This window comes from Sturnira hondurensis, unplaced genomic scaffold (assembly GCF_014824575.4).
Source record: "Sturnira hondurensis isolate 20B ecotype Veracruz unplaced genomic scaffold, ASM1482457v3 Scaffold0019216, whole genome shotgun sequence".
Lineage (NCBI taxonomy): Eukaryota > Metazoa > Chordata > Mammalia > Chiroptera > Phyllostomidae > Sturnira > Sturnira hondurensis.
Window position 1 is genome coordinate 5,296,331 of NW_028091847.1, and position 16,179 is coordinate 5,312,509.

Here is a 16,179-nt window from a genome sequence, read left to right on the forward strand (position 1 = left end):
CAGAGTGGTCCCTATCTTGTCACTCCTCTGCTCAGCGTCCCCCAGTGACTATCTACCAATTCAGAATAAAAATCAAGTTCTCAAAGTGGCCCACAAGACCACACAGGATCTGCCCACGCGCCTCCCCACTTCTCCAGGCTCACGGCCCACCACTCTCCCCGTTCTGCTCCAGCCACGGCAACCTTGCTGCTTCCTGTACACCACGTACGCTCTCCCCTCCAGGCCTACGCACTGCTCTTACCAGGACAGTGATCCTTCGTGTACCCACGTGTTCCCTCTCTCACCTCCTTCAGGTTACTGGCCGCACGTGCCTTCCTAATAAGGTACCACTCTACACAAAATAGTAACTACTGCCTCACCCTTCTGGCATTCCTCCTTTCTGCTGTTTTCTCTGTCTGACATATATTCTCTTACGCATTTGTTGATTGTCTGTCTTGCCTCTATAATATCAGCTCCACATGGGAAGTCTTCATCCACTACAGAACTAGGCCTGTATCCCAGTAAGCACGCAACACATTTCTGACCAGATGAATTAAAGAAAATGAGTCAAGAGACTCATGTGAATCATGAACAGTTTTTTGTAAGCAGAGGGAAGCTCACACCACAAATAAATATTCAAACATGCATATTATGGCAAAAAAATTTGCTCATTTACTTTTTCAATAATAGGTTATCCTGCATAGGAAAGTGACATTTATATGATACACTCACAACCTCCTAATTCACAAAGGTAACAAAGGCAGTACTGCTAACATGTAAAAGCACACTGCCCGTCACCTAGCTCACTTGATCACTCAAGCCAAATTCAAGAAATTACCCTCAATCCTTCTGTCCCAACCTTCATACCATCACAGGTCCCAAAAGGCCATGCTGTCACCACTTCTTGCCTAAGACTATTTTATGAGCCTTCTCCCCACTTCTATTCTTATCTCTCTATAACCCATTCCCCATACGACAGCCAGAGTGTTTTTAAATGTAAGTCAGACCTGGCCACTGCTTGCAATGGCCCATGCTCCCCAATGCACCTGAACAGAAGCCAGAGTCCTCACTCTGACAGACGTCTCCTGCCTGCTTCTCCAACAGCCCCACATCCACTACTGCCCTCACCCACTACACTCCAGCCAAGGGGCCTCCTGGCTTGTGCCTCAAACATTCCAAGTTTGCTTCAGCCTTGATTTCTGACTCTAATGCCTGTACTGGAATGTGCACCCATCCCCTTACATCCAAAGGGTACTTCTTTTGTCACTCAGAACTCTTAACTGCCACTGTTGGGGACTCCTTTGACTGCCTAATCTAAAACAGGCCCCCAGTCCTTATCCATTAGATCTCTCTCACTGTCAAAGATCAGCAGGGTCCCTGTTATTACCTGATATTCCCCTGCTGTTTGTTTTCCTGTTTGACTCTGCAGAACAAGAATGCAAGTCTCAAAGGGGCAGGCTCTTTCCCTGTCTTGTTCATCCTCCATAAAGCTCTTTAATGTTAAATGAGTCCAGAGTCCCTACATGCACTATAATGTAATACCTTTGTATTACAAAATCTTCTTTAAAATTAAATGACACCTAACACCCAGTAAAAAGAGACACGCTCCCCACCTTAAAGTGTAAATAATCCAACATAAATTCTATGGTCATGGGACTATTCTAAGTGAGGCATGGTCAACAATGAAGGGAAAGAGACTTGGTAAAGGTAATCTAAAACCATGGAAGATTTAAAAGCCATTATGTCTACGTCTTCAAGACAGATTATGAATATTTCCACAGTGTTGACGTAAATTCAGTGGCAATGTCGGCTTTGGAGAGTGAGGGAAGGTGAGAAGACGGCAGAAGAAAAGCTGAACTGTGACTCGGAGAAGAAGGAGGAGGAGGAAGGGGAAGCTGTGAGTAGCGGGGGTAAACCAGGATTGAAAATTTGCCGCAGACCATCTCCACCATGAATAATCCACCCTGGGTAATAGAATATTGACTATAATTACATTCATCCTACTGACCTTGTTCTAAATTATTATGGATTATTACTGCGCAAGTTATTTTTGTTCCACACCAGAGGTGGCTGTATTCCGCTATCAGATGACATGACCTCTAATTCAATAATGTCTGTAATGCACTGGTATCCTCCGATAAAAGCTGTCTATAATGTCTGAACAAAGGTGAATTAGTTATCCAATTCACACACGCAATTAACTCTCTTAATACCTGAGAGACCATGGAGGCCCCTCTGAATTTCCCATTAAGTACCACAGATGGAGGTCTTCCCTCCACCTGCAGTTATCTTGTGCTGTACTTCATAGTAAACAATATTAATAGTTTATTGCCATCAAAAATCTTGCATTAGTTATAAGAGACCTAATTCTGCAAAGCAACAACTCATTTTCCTGGGAAATGCATTAAATTCAAATGCTATGCCTATTAGTAAAGTACAATAGTTCTCTATTATTCTCAGTAATGTGAAAATAATAACACCACCATTAAATACAGAAAATTTAATTTTTTTCCAACATTTGTAAGCAGACCTCTTACAAGCCAAAGGGCAGTATTTATAATGTAAATTTATATTTATGTGCTGTATTCAGTCATTTTAAATTTTTTAAAAAACTGTTTAAATTCAGGCATTAAAAGGCAAAAAAAAAAAATCAAAACATAGTGCTTTTGCCACCTGTTCCCTCTGCTCAGAGCTGAAATTTCATAAATAGTCTGAAGGCAGAGTCGTGTGTCCCTGCTCTGTACCCGTATATGATGCCAATGGCTGCATTTGTAAAAACCCAGCTTAGAATAACTGGGTCATGTCAACTGTCAGGCAAATACCCAGGCCTTCTAAAAAGGGAGGTAATTAATTAATTCCTCAGGATATGTTTCTTATGTTAGTCATCTAACATTAATGTATCCTTTCAGCAGAGCACAAGAGAACAAAATAAAATCAGTAAAACGAAACCCGGCTCTCCTAACACACATTCAGCTGAAAGTTCTCATCCCATCAGATCGATTCTAGGAGAAAGCGAGCAGTTGTGTGTATCCAAGGATGTTGCTCCAGTTCAAACGACATCTGCTGCTCACCTGCGTGTCTACTCCCCCTCCCAACTCAAATGAGGGAGGGAAGGCAGAGGAATGAGGCCACGGTTTCTCACATGTGTTTCACATGGTTTACTCGTTCTTGTAACGACAGAAGGACATCCTAAACCCCGAAAAGCTAAGAAGGTGACATTCCTCGCTCCAGACGATTGAAAGCGCCAACCCACCTTCCGCGTGCTGCAGCACAAGAAACACCGACTCCTCGGAAACGATGTACTTGTGCAGGCACACCATGTTGGGCACGCAGCGGGGGATGACGGTCTTTCTGCTCCTGCTGTACTCACTGCTTTTCCTGAGACCCTGACAGAGAACAAAAAGGTCAGTTGTACCCTCAGCTGCCTTTGGAGCCTGCTGTGCTCTGTGTTTATCAACCAAACTAATCTCTCCGAGTCACTCTGGGCTTCAGAAAAACCACTCATCTGCTGCTCTATGCCCCTCGGTCCCTGGAGGCTCTGCGGATGGCATCTGGCGCGAATCCAGAGAACGGAAGATGCCACAAAGCTGCCATTAAAATCAATTACGTGGGTCAGTGTTTTTATTAGAGATGCTCTCAAACGAAGTCATCAGGATGACACACAGTTATTTCTCTATGACCTTTTCTTAAGTTGTATTTTACATGTGTATATTTTTAAAGCAGTGGACACTGTGAGATCAATTCAAGTTCCTGGAACACAAAAGGTATTCCTAGATTGAACAGGCAATTTTAAAATTGTATTCCAAAAAAGTACAGATGTTATTTCAAGCTTTCTCTTTCAAGTTTTTATGACAGTCCCTGCTGTCATACCTTGGTTTCAAAATCTGGGAAATGCCACATATATATAAAGTATACTCATAAAAAGTTTGTTTCAGCGTACGTCAATGTGACCCACAACAGCCACACTGATAGAATAAAAGTATCAGAAGAAGAGCCTGGACCAGGGCAGCTCAGTTGGCTGGGCGTCGCCCCGCAAAACTCAGGGTCACTGGGTGAGTCCTGGTCAGGACACGTGCATGGGTTACAGGTTCCATCCCCCGAAGGGGTGCACACGAGAGGCAACCAACCGAAGTTTCTCTGCCTCTCTTTGTCCCATCCTCTCCTCTTTCTAAACATAAATAAAATCTGTTTAGAAAAGTTTTAAAGTATCAGAAAAAAGAAATACAAAATTAATCTGAAATTGATTAATACTAATGCTGGAATACTTAAACTGGGTTTTCTTAAGAATATGTACTGTCACAATCCACTTCAAATACAGTTTCAAATCTGAGGAGTTTCCTTTATTCATTTAGTTACAAATTGAGTTACACAGAGAGTCAAAAGAGAGATCAGAAAGAGGGCCAGGAATGTAGAATGGCTTCCCAAACAACTGTACACAAAGACTTGAAGGCAAAATTTCAGCACTCACGTACTGCAATTACCATCACGAGTGAGGTGGTGTGTGGCCTCCACAATCATACAAAAGGTGTCAGAAATGCATTTAAACTGCACACCACCCATCTAAACACCGCGCGGTGAGTCTCCAATGCACCTCCTCCATACAGTCCGTTACCTACAACACTGTTTAAATGTACGCTACCGAGTCTTTATCAACTGTGATGGAAGGACGAAAAGTAAAGTACAGGTCACCACAAACATAAAGGAACATCCAAACACCCAAGAAAAAAAATTTAAATAGTTTCTTTCAGAATTTGAAAGAAGCTATTTAAAGCTTTCAGAATTTGGAAGCAGAATTTGAAATAAATTTCAAGATCATTAAACATACTAATTCTACTTACTTTTAGAATGAATGTCTGTTCTGTCCTTGTGTCCATTACAAGTAAAACCTACATAAAAAACATGAGTAATAATTTATTCATAATACAATCAAACATTAACTCATAACTTTTTAAAACTACACTTTAAGGGCTTGGGGAGAAGTGCTGGAAATGACTCCACCAACACTGTTAATTTCTGAATAAATTTTTTTAAGGCACCAAATCACAGGATTGAAAATAGTCTTATCGAAAGGAGGTTTATTATGGTTTCCTTTCTAAAAATGCCATATTTTAGAAACATTACTATGTCTCCCAGATTTATTTTAAAATATACTCCTGAAAAGTAAAGAAAAAATTATTTTAGAGAAAGAATTTTCCCTCATTCAACATGTATAGTTAAGAAGAAAAACATATAATATTTTACAGAAATTGTTCAGTTCTCAAGTTTCTCCCCGAAGTCCCTAATGCAGCCACTTGCGTTCATGTGATCTCGGTAACTCAGGCTCCAGGGTCAGGCGTCCTTAAGGCACTGCTTCCCAATCCCGGACTCATCCTACCGCCTCCTTTTCCACCAGCAAATCCTGTTGGCTCCATCTTCAAAATACATCCAGAAGGCGAACCTGCCTCACCACATCCACAGCTGTGTCCCCAATCCAAACACAGATGCACCTGGATTACGGCACTCGCCTCCCACAGACCCCTCTGCCTCCGTCTCTTGCCCTTGATCTATTCTCAAATCGCAGCCAGGGTGTTCTTTTTTAAACAGATGTCACTCCTCTCATTCAGAGAAAAGGTCAAAGTCCAAACAATGATCTCAAGACCCTTCGTTGTCTCACGCATTGGCCCCTCAACCCACTCCCTCCCCCACCACCTTAATGGACAGGAGTAGAGAGAGACAAGAAGTTACCCTACCATACTAATATTTTATTCTTTTGGAGACATTATTACCAGAGGGTGGCAAATTTTTCTATAAAGATGCAGCCAGTAAACACTCTTGGCTTTGTGGGCCCATGCAGTCCCTGCCGCGGCGATTCACCTCGGCACAAAAGTGGCCCCCACCTGAAACGGCCATGACAGGAACACTTACACCACAGAAACCTGCAAACGCTGAAAGAGGGATTTTTTCCCCCAACTCCACAGAACTGCAAGTTAAGGATGGAAAAAACTGTCAAGCTTGGGAAAATAAAACATGGGGAGTTAAGATGGGAGACCAGTTTGAGAAGAAGATGGTAAATTCCATTTTAGAAATGACGAGTTTGATGTAACAGTGACATATCTTTGGCCTCCCTTCTGCGTGCCTGCCCACTTAGGAGGTCTCCATTTCATTTCAATGAATATTCCTGCAGACACCTCCTGAACCCACCCTTTCCTCTTTCCAAAGCCCTGTCCCCACTACAAACAAAATAAATCCCTGTTCCTCCTCCTCTAAAACTGAATACTACTACCATCCAAAGACCAGCCTCCCAAATCGAAAGTCCCCGAAGTCCCCGCCCCCGACCTTCATACCCAGCACCCAAGACAGTCGGATCTGCCTCCTAAGCGTTTCTCTTGCCCACCTCTGCTCTCCCACCTACCAGGTTTAAGTGTTTACCGTGTGCTAGGCTTTGACCAGGTGGAATCAGTGTTAATCCTTCCAACTACCCAACGAGATGATCTTACCATTTCTACTCTGACTGTGAAGACATTATGGCTTCAGCTGTAGCAACTATAATGGCCGGTAATGACGGTATCTTCCGTACGTGAACATTTCAGCGAGAGATAACCCTGTAAAAGTGCTCGGCATAGCCAGTTATCACTATTGCTATCACCATTATTGCTTCTTCTCCCCAAAACGCTCCCCTCGCCACTTGCCAAACAAGCACTCATCTTTCCATATTCAGCTCAAACGTCTGTCTCTTAGTAACAGCCTTTTTTCCGTTGTTCTCACACTGTACACAGTACCAATTTCTACGATAACATTCCTAAGCCTTCCGTTTGGTTTTATGTTTACTTCTCTCTCCCAATCAGATTTCCAGCCTTTTACTGGCACATTGGAGGCAGAATAATGGTTGCCAAAAATGTTTGTACCTTAACCTCCAGAACTTGTGAGTATCGTACTATTGGCAAAAAGGACTGTGCAGGTGTAATGAAGGTACAAACCGTAAAACAGCTTATCCTGGATTCTCTGAGTGGGCTCAATCAAATCACATGAACCTTTATCAAAGCAGAGAATGATCTCTAGCCAGAAGTGGAAAGCGCAGAAATGATAAAGCGGAAGAGGAAACCCCAAAGATCCAAGGTCTGACAGGGCTGTGCGGCGGCTCGCTCTGACATAAGGCCCACGTGTAAGCACGGAGAGAGGCCTCTGGGGGCTCAAAGCAACCGTGAGAAGGAACAGGTTTTCCAGGGGCAAAGGCCAGCCCTTGGCAGACAGCCTGCAAGGAAGACTCCTACAACCACAAAAAGAAAATAATAATAATTCTGCCAGCAACTTGAATGAGCATGAAAGTGGCTTTTTCCCCAGAGCTTCCAGGAAGGGGTGCCGACCTGCAATCCTAACAGAACCTTGACTTTAGCCCCACGTGACCCACGTCAGACACCTCGTCGACGTGACACAATTAAACGGGCTGTTTTCAGCTGCTAAGTCTGTGGTGGTTTGTTATAGCAACAATAAACTACAGGGGACAGACGCTGTGTTTCCTCTGACCTGTGAGTCTCCCACAGCCAAGGTTCCGAGTGAATAAATTCAGGTATAAAAGTGTGGAAGGTCGATGACGATACGGGAGTGGAGCTCGGAAAATACACTGAAGCTAAAGATTTCTCTCTGCGCGTTCTCCATGACGGCAACAGACAGAGACCGGAGAGCAGCCCACTGAAACTCTCACTTTGTGCCGGGCACCGTGCCGGGTTCTACAGACGGAACCTACGTGATGCATCCCAACAGCCCAGTGAGGCAGGTGCACTGTAACCGGTTTCACGAATAAGGACCCAAACGTAAACCTGCTGACTTGCCTGTGCTCGTGAGTACAGACTGGCACAGGTGAGATTTAAGCTCCGTCAGTCTGGCTCCAGGGTTCTCCCTGTTTTAACTGCTAAACTATTCATATCTCAATTTTGAAAATTCTCCATAGTTGGAATAGTGAAGGTGTATAGATAACAACCACCAAATGTATAGTGAGAAAAGTACAAAGAAAACCAAAAAATATAGCGGTTCAAAAGGAAGAAAACCAGAAAACAGTGGTTCAGATGTCAGGAAAGAAAGTGCTTCGCAGTAAGAGTCATCACCTATGACAAAACCCCAAACAGAAGCCAGGAAGAATGAGAAAATGAGAAGGGATTACTGTCTAAGGCAGTTAAGAAGCCATTGGTAACCCCTTTTTCTTTTTTAAAAACTATTTGTTTATTTATTTTTAGTGAGAGGGGAAGAGAGGGAGAAAAACATGGATCAGTTGCCTCTCATGTGCTCCAGAGCAGGGCCCAGCCCGCAGCCCAGGCGTGCGCCCTGACCGGGAACTGAACTCAGCACCTTTTGGTTCACAGGATGATGCCCAAACACTGAGCTACACCAGCCAGGGCCATAAGTAACTTTTAAGACTGTGTCACGCAGTGACAAAAAAAAGCCAGAGTATAAAAGCCAGAATCCTCTGGGTTAATAATGGGTGATAAGAAAATGGAGGCGATACATATAAATCATATATGAATAGAGAAATATGCCCAAAGAAGGACAAACACTGAAAGGAAAGAGCTGGGAGCATCACAGGTTCAAACCACTTTCAGAAAGCCCAGGCCCATTCTATTTCCCCCATAATTTCCCTTTGCCCTACCCTCACCACCCATCGTGAACCGCCATGGCGTGGGAACACATCCAGAGAACCTGCACCTTGATGGTTAAATTCACCTGTCATGAGAGCAAAAGGGGGTGCAGGGGCCCTGTCCTCTCGCTGCAAAAAAGTACTCAGTGAACACTGAGTCTGTGAAGGCAAGCAGGATTCCTTAGATCTCATTGTTTTCATATTAAGTTGTGATTCCTTTAAGCCACTCGCCAGAACACCAGTCCTATTTTGATAAGATATATCTATGAAACACAAAGTTTTCACCATGTAAAAGGTTTGGAAACTGTTACAAAGGAAAGAACTTTTCTCCACCAGAAGCCTCTGACCTGACAGACAGACTCCATGTGCGCAAACGGGAAGTGATTCTCCCTGCCGCTCTCACTTGGCCGTGAAGCACGAAGTGGATCGGATAAAAGGCCAAATTAAGATCGATAAACACGCTGGGAAGTGCTGCTTTGTTTACATTCACCATCTTCTCCTACCAAGTTTGTCTGCAGCTCGACGACGTTCACATCGAGGCCATAAACACAAGAACATATGTGATTTTTTTAAAATGTGCCCTTTGACTGTCAATTTCTCCCAAACAGGTGTTGGCTAAATGATTATAAATTGGCCTCTGGATACACCTCTTCAACTGAGCCGTACAGGGCTGGTGATAATGTAATTAGGCCTAAAAACATCAGGCTGGTGAATGCTTTCCATCTGTTTGGCAATAATGTTTAGTTAACAATAGTCTTTAAAAGAAGCACCTTCAACTTCAGTTCTTAAAGTTATTTATAGAGCCATTCTTAACACACCAGCACTCTTGCTAACAAGGGCTTTAGCCACTTGGAAATTATTAGCCATACGGCTGTATACAAAGAGAAATGACTGCATTTAACATCTGTATCTTTCCAAATCTACACGCTTCAACCTCATTTAAAGTCATTTCTTAATGAACAGGACTGTGGTGCCGCATTAATATGATAGTTGCATGCACAAAGATCATAAGGAGCCAAACATTTTTTTAATGCCAATCTGTAATGAAGCTGTCGGCCTAAAGGACAAAATAATAGCTTCTTTAACCCTCAAATAGAATTTGTTCATCTGTAGACTAGAACACATCAATTTAAAAACTGCTCATGGGTTTGCTCACCTTTATAAAGACAAAAACCTAATTTGGTACTAATTTGATACAATTGTCTTTCTAATAAAAGGCTCCTAAAACCATCTCTTATTTCACCATAAAACAAGTACTATAACCAAAACTGTCACGAAATCATTATCTTGGCTAGCATACCTTACTGAGAGAATACAATTAATGTATTTCTCCCTCTCATTTTTCACACTTACTTACCAGCACTGTATTAGCATAAGGTCTAGCTGAAGAGATGACTCCCTCATTACCCACAGTAATACGTCCTCCCTGGGGCCAAAAAGCAGACAACTCACCCCATAAGGATGAGCCTCGTCTGCTCTTCGGTTCCACCAGTACGAGACTTGCCCACGCTTCCTTTACAAGAGTGGTAGGGAAAGCTGCGGCTCCTTACACGTCTGGGTCTTTCTGTTACCCAGGGCAGGGAAGGCCTAAGGGTTAACTAGGAACCGCCAGGGGAAGGCCAGGAGGAGCAGCAAATGATGATGCGTTTTAGTCACACGAAGAAGACCCATCTGGAGGAAAGCGATACTGCCCTACAGACACTGGGACTGGGGCAAAGAAGTGTGGCCCCCCCCCCCCAGGGTGAGCGTCACCATTCTGGAACCTCTTTAGATGCTCAACTGCTGACGGTCCAAGTCTGTACGTCTCTAAAAACGACGTCAGCTCCAGTTCCTTTGAAAAGAAAGATCACCTAGGTAATTTGAGGGAATGAATACCAATCACTTTGGTGCTGGCACTTCACAGGACTCCAGAACAAGTTGTGAAAGTCAGAAAAATGTTTCGGAGAAGCCCACAGGGAGTCGTCCTGGACAGACACAGCCTTCCCCAAAACAGTGTCCCGGCGCTATTCACGTTTGCCAGCTGCAGTGTGCGTGAACTTCAGCCGAGGGACCCACGCATCCACAAACACGCCAGAGAAGAGAGGCAGAGAAAACACACCGCAAGCCCAGCTGCAGAGCAGTTTTCCTCAACAGTTTCAGGTGAACAAGATCACGTTTCCTTGTACTCTCTTTCCAAAAAGTTCACACTTACCCATGCCAGTGACTTAGTAACTGAACTGATCGTGGCAGCCTGACTGAAGCTGGCAATGGTATTTTTTTTGTAGAAACAAAACAACAAACCTTGGCTCACCCCCAATACCACAAAATGATAACCAAATGTGATTTACATTTACTGAAAACCCATCCCATTTTGCATGCTTATCGTGTTCAGAATGTGTTTCTAAAACGATTCATTGTTAATCACATACCTTATTCTCACAAGATTCCTCTTTTAAAAGTCCAACTACCAGAAAACAAGGAACAGATGACCTTTAATACCAACCATTCTCCTAACTGTCTCTTTCTCTGGCATCAGAAGGCTAACAATGTTCTGGCAACTGCAAAAGCAAAAGACACCAAGCCCCCGAGTTCAGTGCACCGAAGCTGCGGCAGCGGGAGCACCGGCAGGAACAGGCTGTGCAAGGCACTTCTCTCTCGTGGTGCCACGCAGCCCACCCGTGCCTGGTGGTCATGATACAGGGTGCAGCCAAGGGGGGGGCCCAGAAAAGATTTGGAATGGTGTCCAGAACGCAAAGTGTACAGGAATATTGGAGGAAATATTAAGATATCCTCACTCCCCCCCCCCCCAAGGTGTCAGTTGGGGGAAGGGACGAATGGAGCAGGGCCATTGAGAGCTGTTTTGCATAGCAACAGTTTTGCAGCTAACCTCTGGAGTGGTCATTTAACATATCTATAACCTTTAACTGGTTTCATAGATATGTTAAATAGCTGTGGCCAAGTTTTGGGGCCAGGGAGAAGTGAGGAGTGGCTAACCAGGCCAGAATTGGGAGCTGCTTCTCTGAGAGAGGGCCTGCTTGAGAGCCATGTGGCTTTAGCAGAGTGGGGGCTAACCAGGCTGGAATTGAAAGCTGCTTCTCGGAGAGAGTGCCTGCGAGAGAGGCATGTGGCTTTAGCAGAGTGAGGACCGCCCCCCCCTTGGCCAGGGGAGGGGGAGAGCCACACTGTTTTGCCAGAATGAAGATCCCTGTGGCCAGGTGAAGAAGAAAGACACGCTTTCAGTGGAGTGCGGCTTTGGTAAAAGAGGCCCACGCAGCTTTGGCGTGCTCCCTTTGGCCGAGTGGCCTGGAAACCAGGAGAGACTTTGACTAGGACTTGGTACAAAGAACTCTTGCCGGTGGAAGGTGCCGCATGACTTTGGATTAATTGGAGATCCTGCTTAGACAGATGACACAGCTCACGTGCCAGCGACCTGAAAACGGACGTGTGCTCTTTTCCTGATTTACGGTACCCGGAATTGGGACAGTGGGAGAAGGGAGCGCTGTGTGTGTGTGTATAGGTGTATACCCTTAAAGACTTTAATATTTTCAGGAAGGCATTAGGCCTGAATAGCATTAAATAAACATTTTGTTTCCTTTTCACAAATCTCTGGCATTAAGAGATATGTTTCCGATTGGCGGCGGACAGAAGAGCCCTATAGATATTAGTGTATCGTCCAGGGGAGGGGCCCCTGTTTTCTGTAGCAGTTTTTAGCATCCCTCGGTGGGCCAAGTATTGCCCCCCCCCCGGACCCTTTGTTCGGTAACAGTCACATGCTCGCACAAGTNCCTTATTCTCACAAGATTCCTCTTTTAAAAGTTCAACTACCAGAAAACAAGGAACAGATGACCTTTAATACCAACCATTCTCCTAACTGTCTCTTTCTCTGGCATCAGAAGGCTAACAATGTTCTGGCAACTGCAAAAGCAAAAGACACCAAGCCCCCGAGTTCAGTGCACCGAAGCTGCGGCAGCGGGAGCACCTGCAGGAACAGGCTGTGCAAGGCACTTCTCTCGCGTGGTGCCACGCAGCCCACCCGTGCCTGGTGGTCACATGCTCGCACAAGTTATTTCACTGATGAGAACTGAAGTATAGAGTAAAATTCGTCATGGATACTTATAACCTGTGGTCTAAAGGGTTTTTCCATTTACTGTTCCCAAGGATCTATTTTCAGCAGAGCAAAGTATAAAAGGTATCCCTAGGATTTAAGAGGAACAGAAAAAAAAACCTCTCTGGAGTCTTATCAGTCTTATTGTCCCAGAACTTTCAAGCTGGCACGTTGTCATGAAGGGAACAAACAATGCACAAAGGGTAACGCTTCCTGGATTGTGGGCAGTCAAACAATCACCGACCGACTCAGAACAAGACACAACGTATCTCTCTGGGGCAGGTCCGGCTCCTCAGGCTCCCGTGTAACCCACGGACAACTTCAAAGGGAGGAAAGGACAGCGAAACCCACAGGCCTCTGGGACGTAGCACTCGAGATCCACATTTGTTCCTGGATACTAAACCCCAAAATACCGTAATTCAAAGCATACTTTAAATGTTTATCTGAACACCTGTACCTGCCAAAAAATCTATTTCTGTTTATGTAACTATCTTCTGTATTAACGACAGGCAAACTGGGGCATAAACAGGCAGAAAAGAACCACGTTAGGAAGAGCAAGCAACAGGAAACTAAGTAGGTAAATAACTAACTTCTCTCTAAGAAAACAACTAATTTTAGATTTCTTTAAATGCCCAGACATTTGCAAAGGTTTTAGTATGCTAATTTTTTTAATTAAAAGATATTTCAACAGTGAAGGCTCTTTCATATGCACTACTGATTCTTCATCAAACGTTAACTTCCCAACTTAACACCAGCGCAGCCAGCGGCAGCCTGAAGGTTCACCATCTGCCGCCGCCCCAGTCTCCGTGGCCACCTTCAGGACGCAGGCATCAAAGCCCCAGATAAGAGACTGGAGAAACCCTGCCTCGGTCAGGATAGAGCGTGGCAGACCCAGAGGCAGGCAACAGGCCGGCCACCAGGAAACACAGCAACACGAGCCATCCGTCACCCCGAGAAGGTGCACCCAAGGCACAGGGGACGAACGGCTGAACAGAAAGACGAGAGAAGTACTACTTCTAATGGAACGTAATGAAGTAAACTCAGTAAATGTGGTGATTTTTCTTCAAAAAAAAAAAAAAAGAGGGGACTAGTCACATTGAAAATGACCTCCGATTTCATTCAAAATAAGTATGCAAGTGAAATAAAATAGAAAATTCTTCAATGTTTTAATCAGTCTGAATAATAATGTAGGTATATATTTTTACATAGTCATAAATAAGAAACTTTCCTGGAAAAGTCTGTTTTCTGGGTACCACCGCACCCACAATGCCAGTGTCACCCCCAAAAGCGTACTTCGAGGTGAGGTTTCATAAAATCCACAAAATACCAGTTAAACACCCTGATTTCTGGGTATTCAAAAATGCCATTTATTGATAGTAATGATCATGTTTACCACAACACCTCATACAGAAACAAAATACTGTGGTGCCTTTTAAAAGATTTTTAAAAGACAGAACCTCCAGCACCAGCCTGTATTCAATTACAATACTGAGTAACCGGCGTTTGGTCGTCTTAAAAGTAATTCACTAACATAAACTTCGCTTGTCCATCTTCGCTTTCTGCTTTTTCTTTAGTATTTTAAATGGAGTCAAAATAAAATCATTTTCTTTAGAAAATAATGCAAAAAAGTATCTTTTTATTCTTGGTTTGAAAATGGCAACAGATGCATTTAATCTGCACTAATTACAGCCTGAATCCAGATTCTTGAAGGTTCCTCCAAAGTTCCACGGGGAAATGGTTATTAACTTATTTAAAGTTAGCTCATTATTAAACATTCACGTACCATGAGAACCACCAATGAGTCCCATTTGTCCTGCTCCCTGTTCACACTGAACACAACCATAACCTGTGGAATGCACCGAGGGTGATTTCGGTGACCTAATGCAACACTGCACTGTGTATACAGGCCCAGTGAACTCAATTTGTGCCTTGGTATACTTAGTAACTTCAATAATGATTTTTTTAAGGATCACAGTTTGTCATTGCGATATTTAAAAAGAATAAATGCTCCCAGAGTAACTTTATCCTCTAAGATATGTTATAAATATATTATGAATCATAAAATTAGAAAAGAAAATAAGAAAACTTTGGTGGTACTAACACAGATTTGCCAATATAAATAACTTACTCAAAACTCAAAGCCTACATTGTTTCATTTCTCCAAGGGGCACTGAAATACGGCCGGCAAAGGTTGCTTTCATTGACAGACTAATACCAATATCAGAAAGAAAAAGGACTTACAAAATGTTTCTCTACCTCCCATCTAAAAGTCACCTGGCCAAAACTCTGGATTATTCATCTTTAGGCAAATAGCTCAAACTAGTCCTGCCCTGCAGCAATGAAAAAGACATGTCGGTCTCCAGAAAACAGTCCAAGAAGTCAGTATTTCAACCACAAACGAATCTGAAATTTCTTACATTCCTATTAGCCAATGTCAATGAACGTGAACCGTCAGTGTCAATGATGTCTCATCCTAGGACGTGAGGTCAATGACTTAGGGAACAATACAGCCAACATAGAGATGTCTTTTATATATGTACACAAAAAGAGTTTCACTTTGTGACATTTCCAAATCCTAGGCCTATACATCTATTGCTTCACAAAACCTGTTTCCAAAGGACATGGTGTGTCTTTGTAAGAAAACTGGATATAAATATAGCAGAAGGCAGAATATAAAAGACAGAAAAAATGGGGTTTAAAACAGAATGCTGAAGAGCTAGGAAAAACATCCACTTAGCAGGCGCTTCTCAGATCCAAAGGCTTTCAAAGCTAGATCCCTACACCTTTGTCATCCTCGTTTTGATTGTCTGTTTTCTGTTTTTGTGAAGCAACTTGCCCAAGGCCACAAAGAGATTATGCTAAAGAGAGGTTAAAACTCTGAAGTTCTGGGTGTAAAGGACCAAGTTCAGCTCCTGCCATTCAAATCCATAATGAAACCATTTACACTATTTCTCCAGTTTGAATTCTAAAGTTCACGTGGAATAATAACTTGACACTGTTAAATTTAGATGAAAATTAATTCAAATAAAAGTAGTCTGTTGTATTTAGCTTAAGACCCCTTCTTCTCTGCACTTGCTAGAAAAGCCCAATGCTCCAGTGCTGGTACTGTGTCTCCTCACACCCTCCTTTGGTGTTTTCACTCCGCCTTAGATGTGTTCTACAAATGTGCTTGAATCGTTTCTAGGCCTGAAAACGAACATAGGTCCCTAAAAAGTAGCAAGTATGTCCACATAGTTTTTATATAGTGTTCAGAATGGCACACTGTATACACTCAGTTAATAAATGTTATCTTATAATGATGATGGACACCGAAACTACATCTTCAAGGCATTCGATACATACCCAGCTAAGTTGCCAATGTCAAAGACAGCCTGCTTGCAATTCAGAAGACAATGTCTCAAGGGCAAGGAAGCTATTATTTCTAAATGTTTTTAATGGGTTTTGTGCTTTTATGGCAGATGGAGCTGAACTTCTGGTATTGATTAAAAATGAAGTGTTTTCACATGAC

At 43.3% G+C, this 16,179-nt stretch overlaps 1 protein-coding gene across 3 annotated transcripts in view; it reads right to left on the reverse strand.

Moving 5' to 3' along the window:
• RPS6KC1 (ribosomal protein S6 kinase C1) overlaps positions 1–16,179 on the reverse strand; it is a 159,746-nt gene that overhangs the window by 37,860 nt on the left and 105,707 nt on the right. For all 3 annotated transcript variants that reach the window (XM_037027665.1, XM_037027663.1, XM_037027664.1), the window contains 2 exons: positions 4,818–4,865; positions 3,233–3,365 (listed from right to left, as the gene is read on the reverse strand). In XM_037027665.1, the coding sequence (XP_036883560.1) occupies positions 3,233–3,365; positions 4,818–4,865 (181 nt within the window). The remainder of the gene's footprint in view (positions 1–3,232; positions 3,366–4,817; positions 4,866–16,179) is intronic.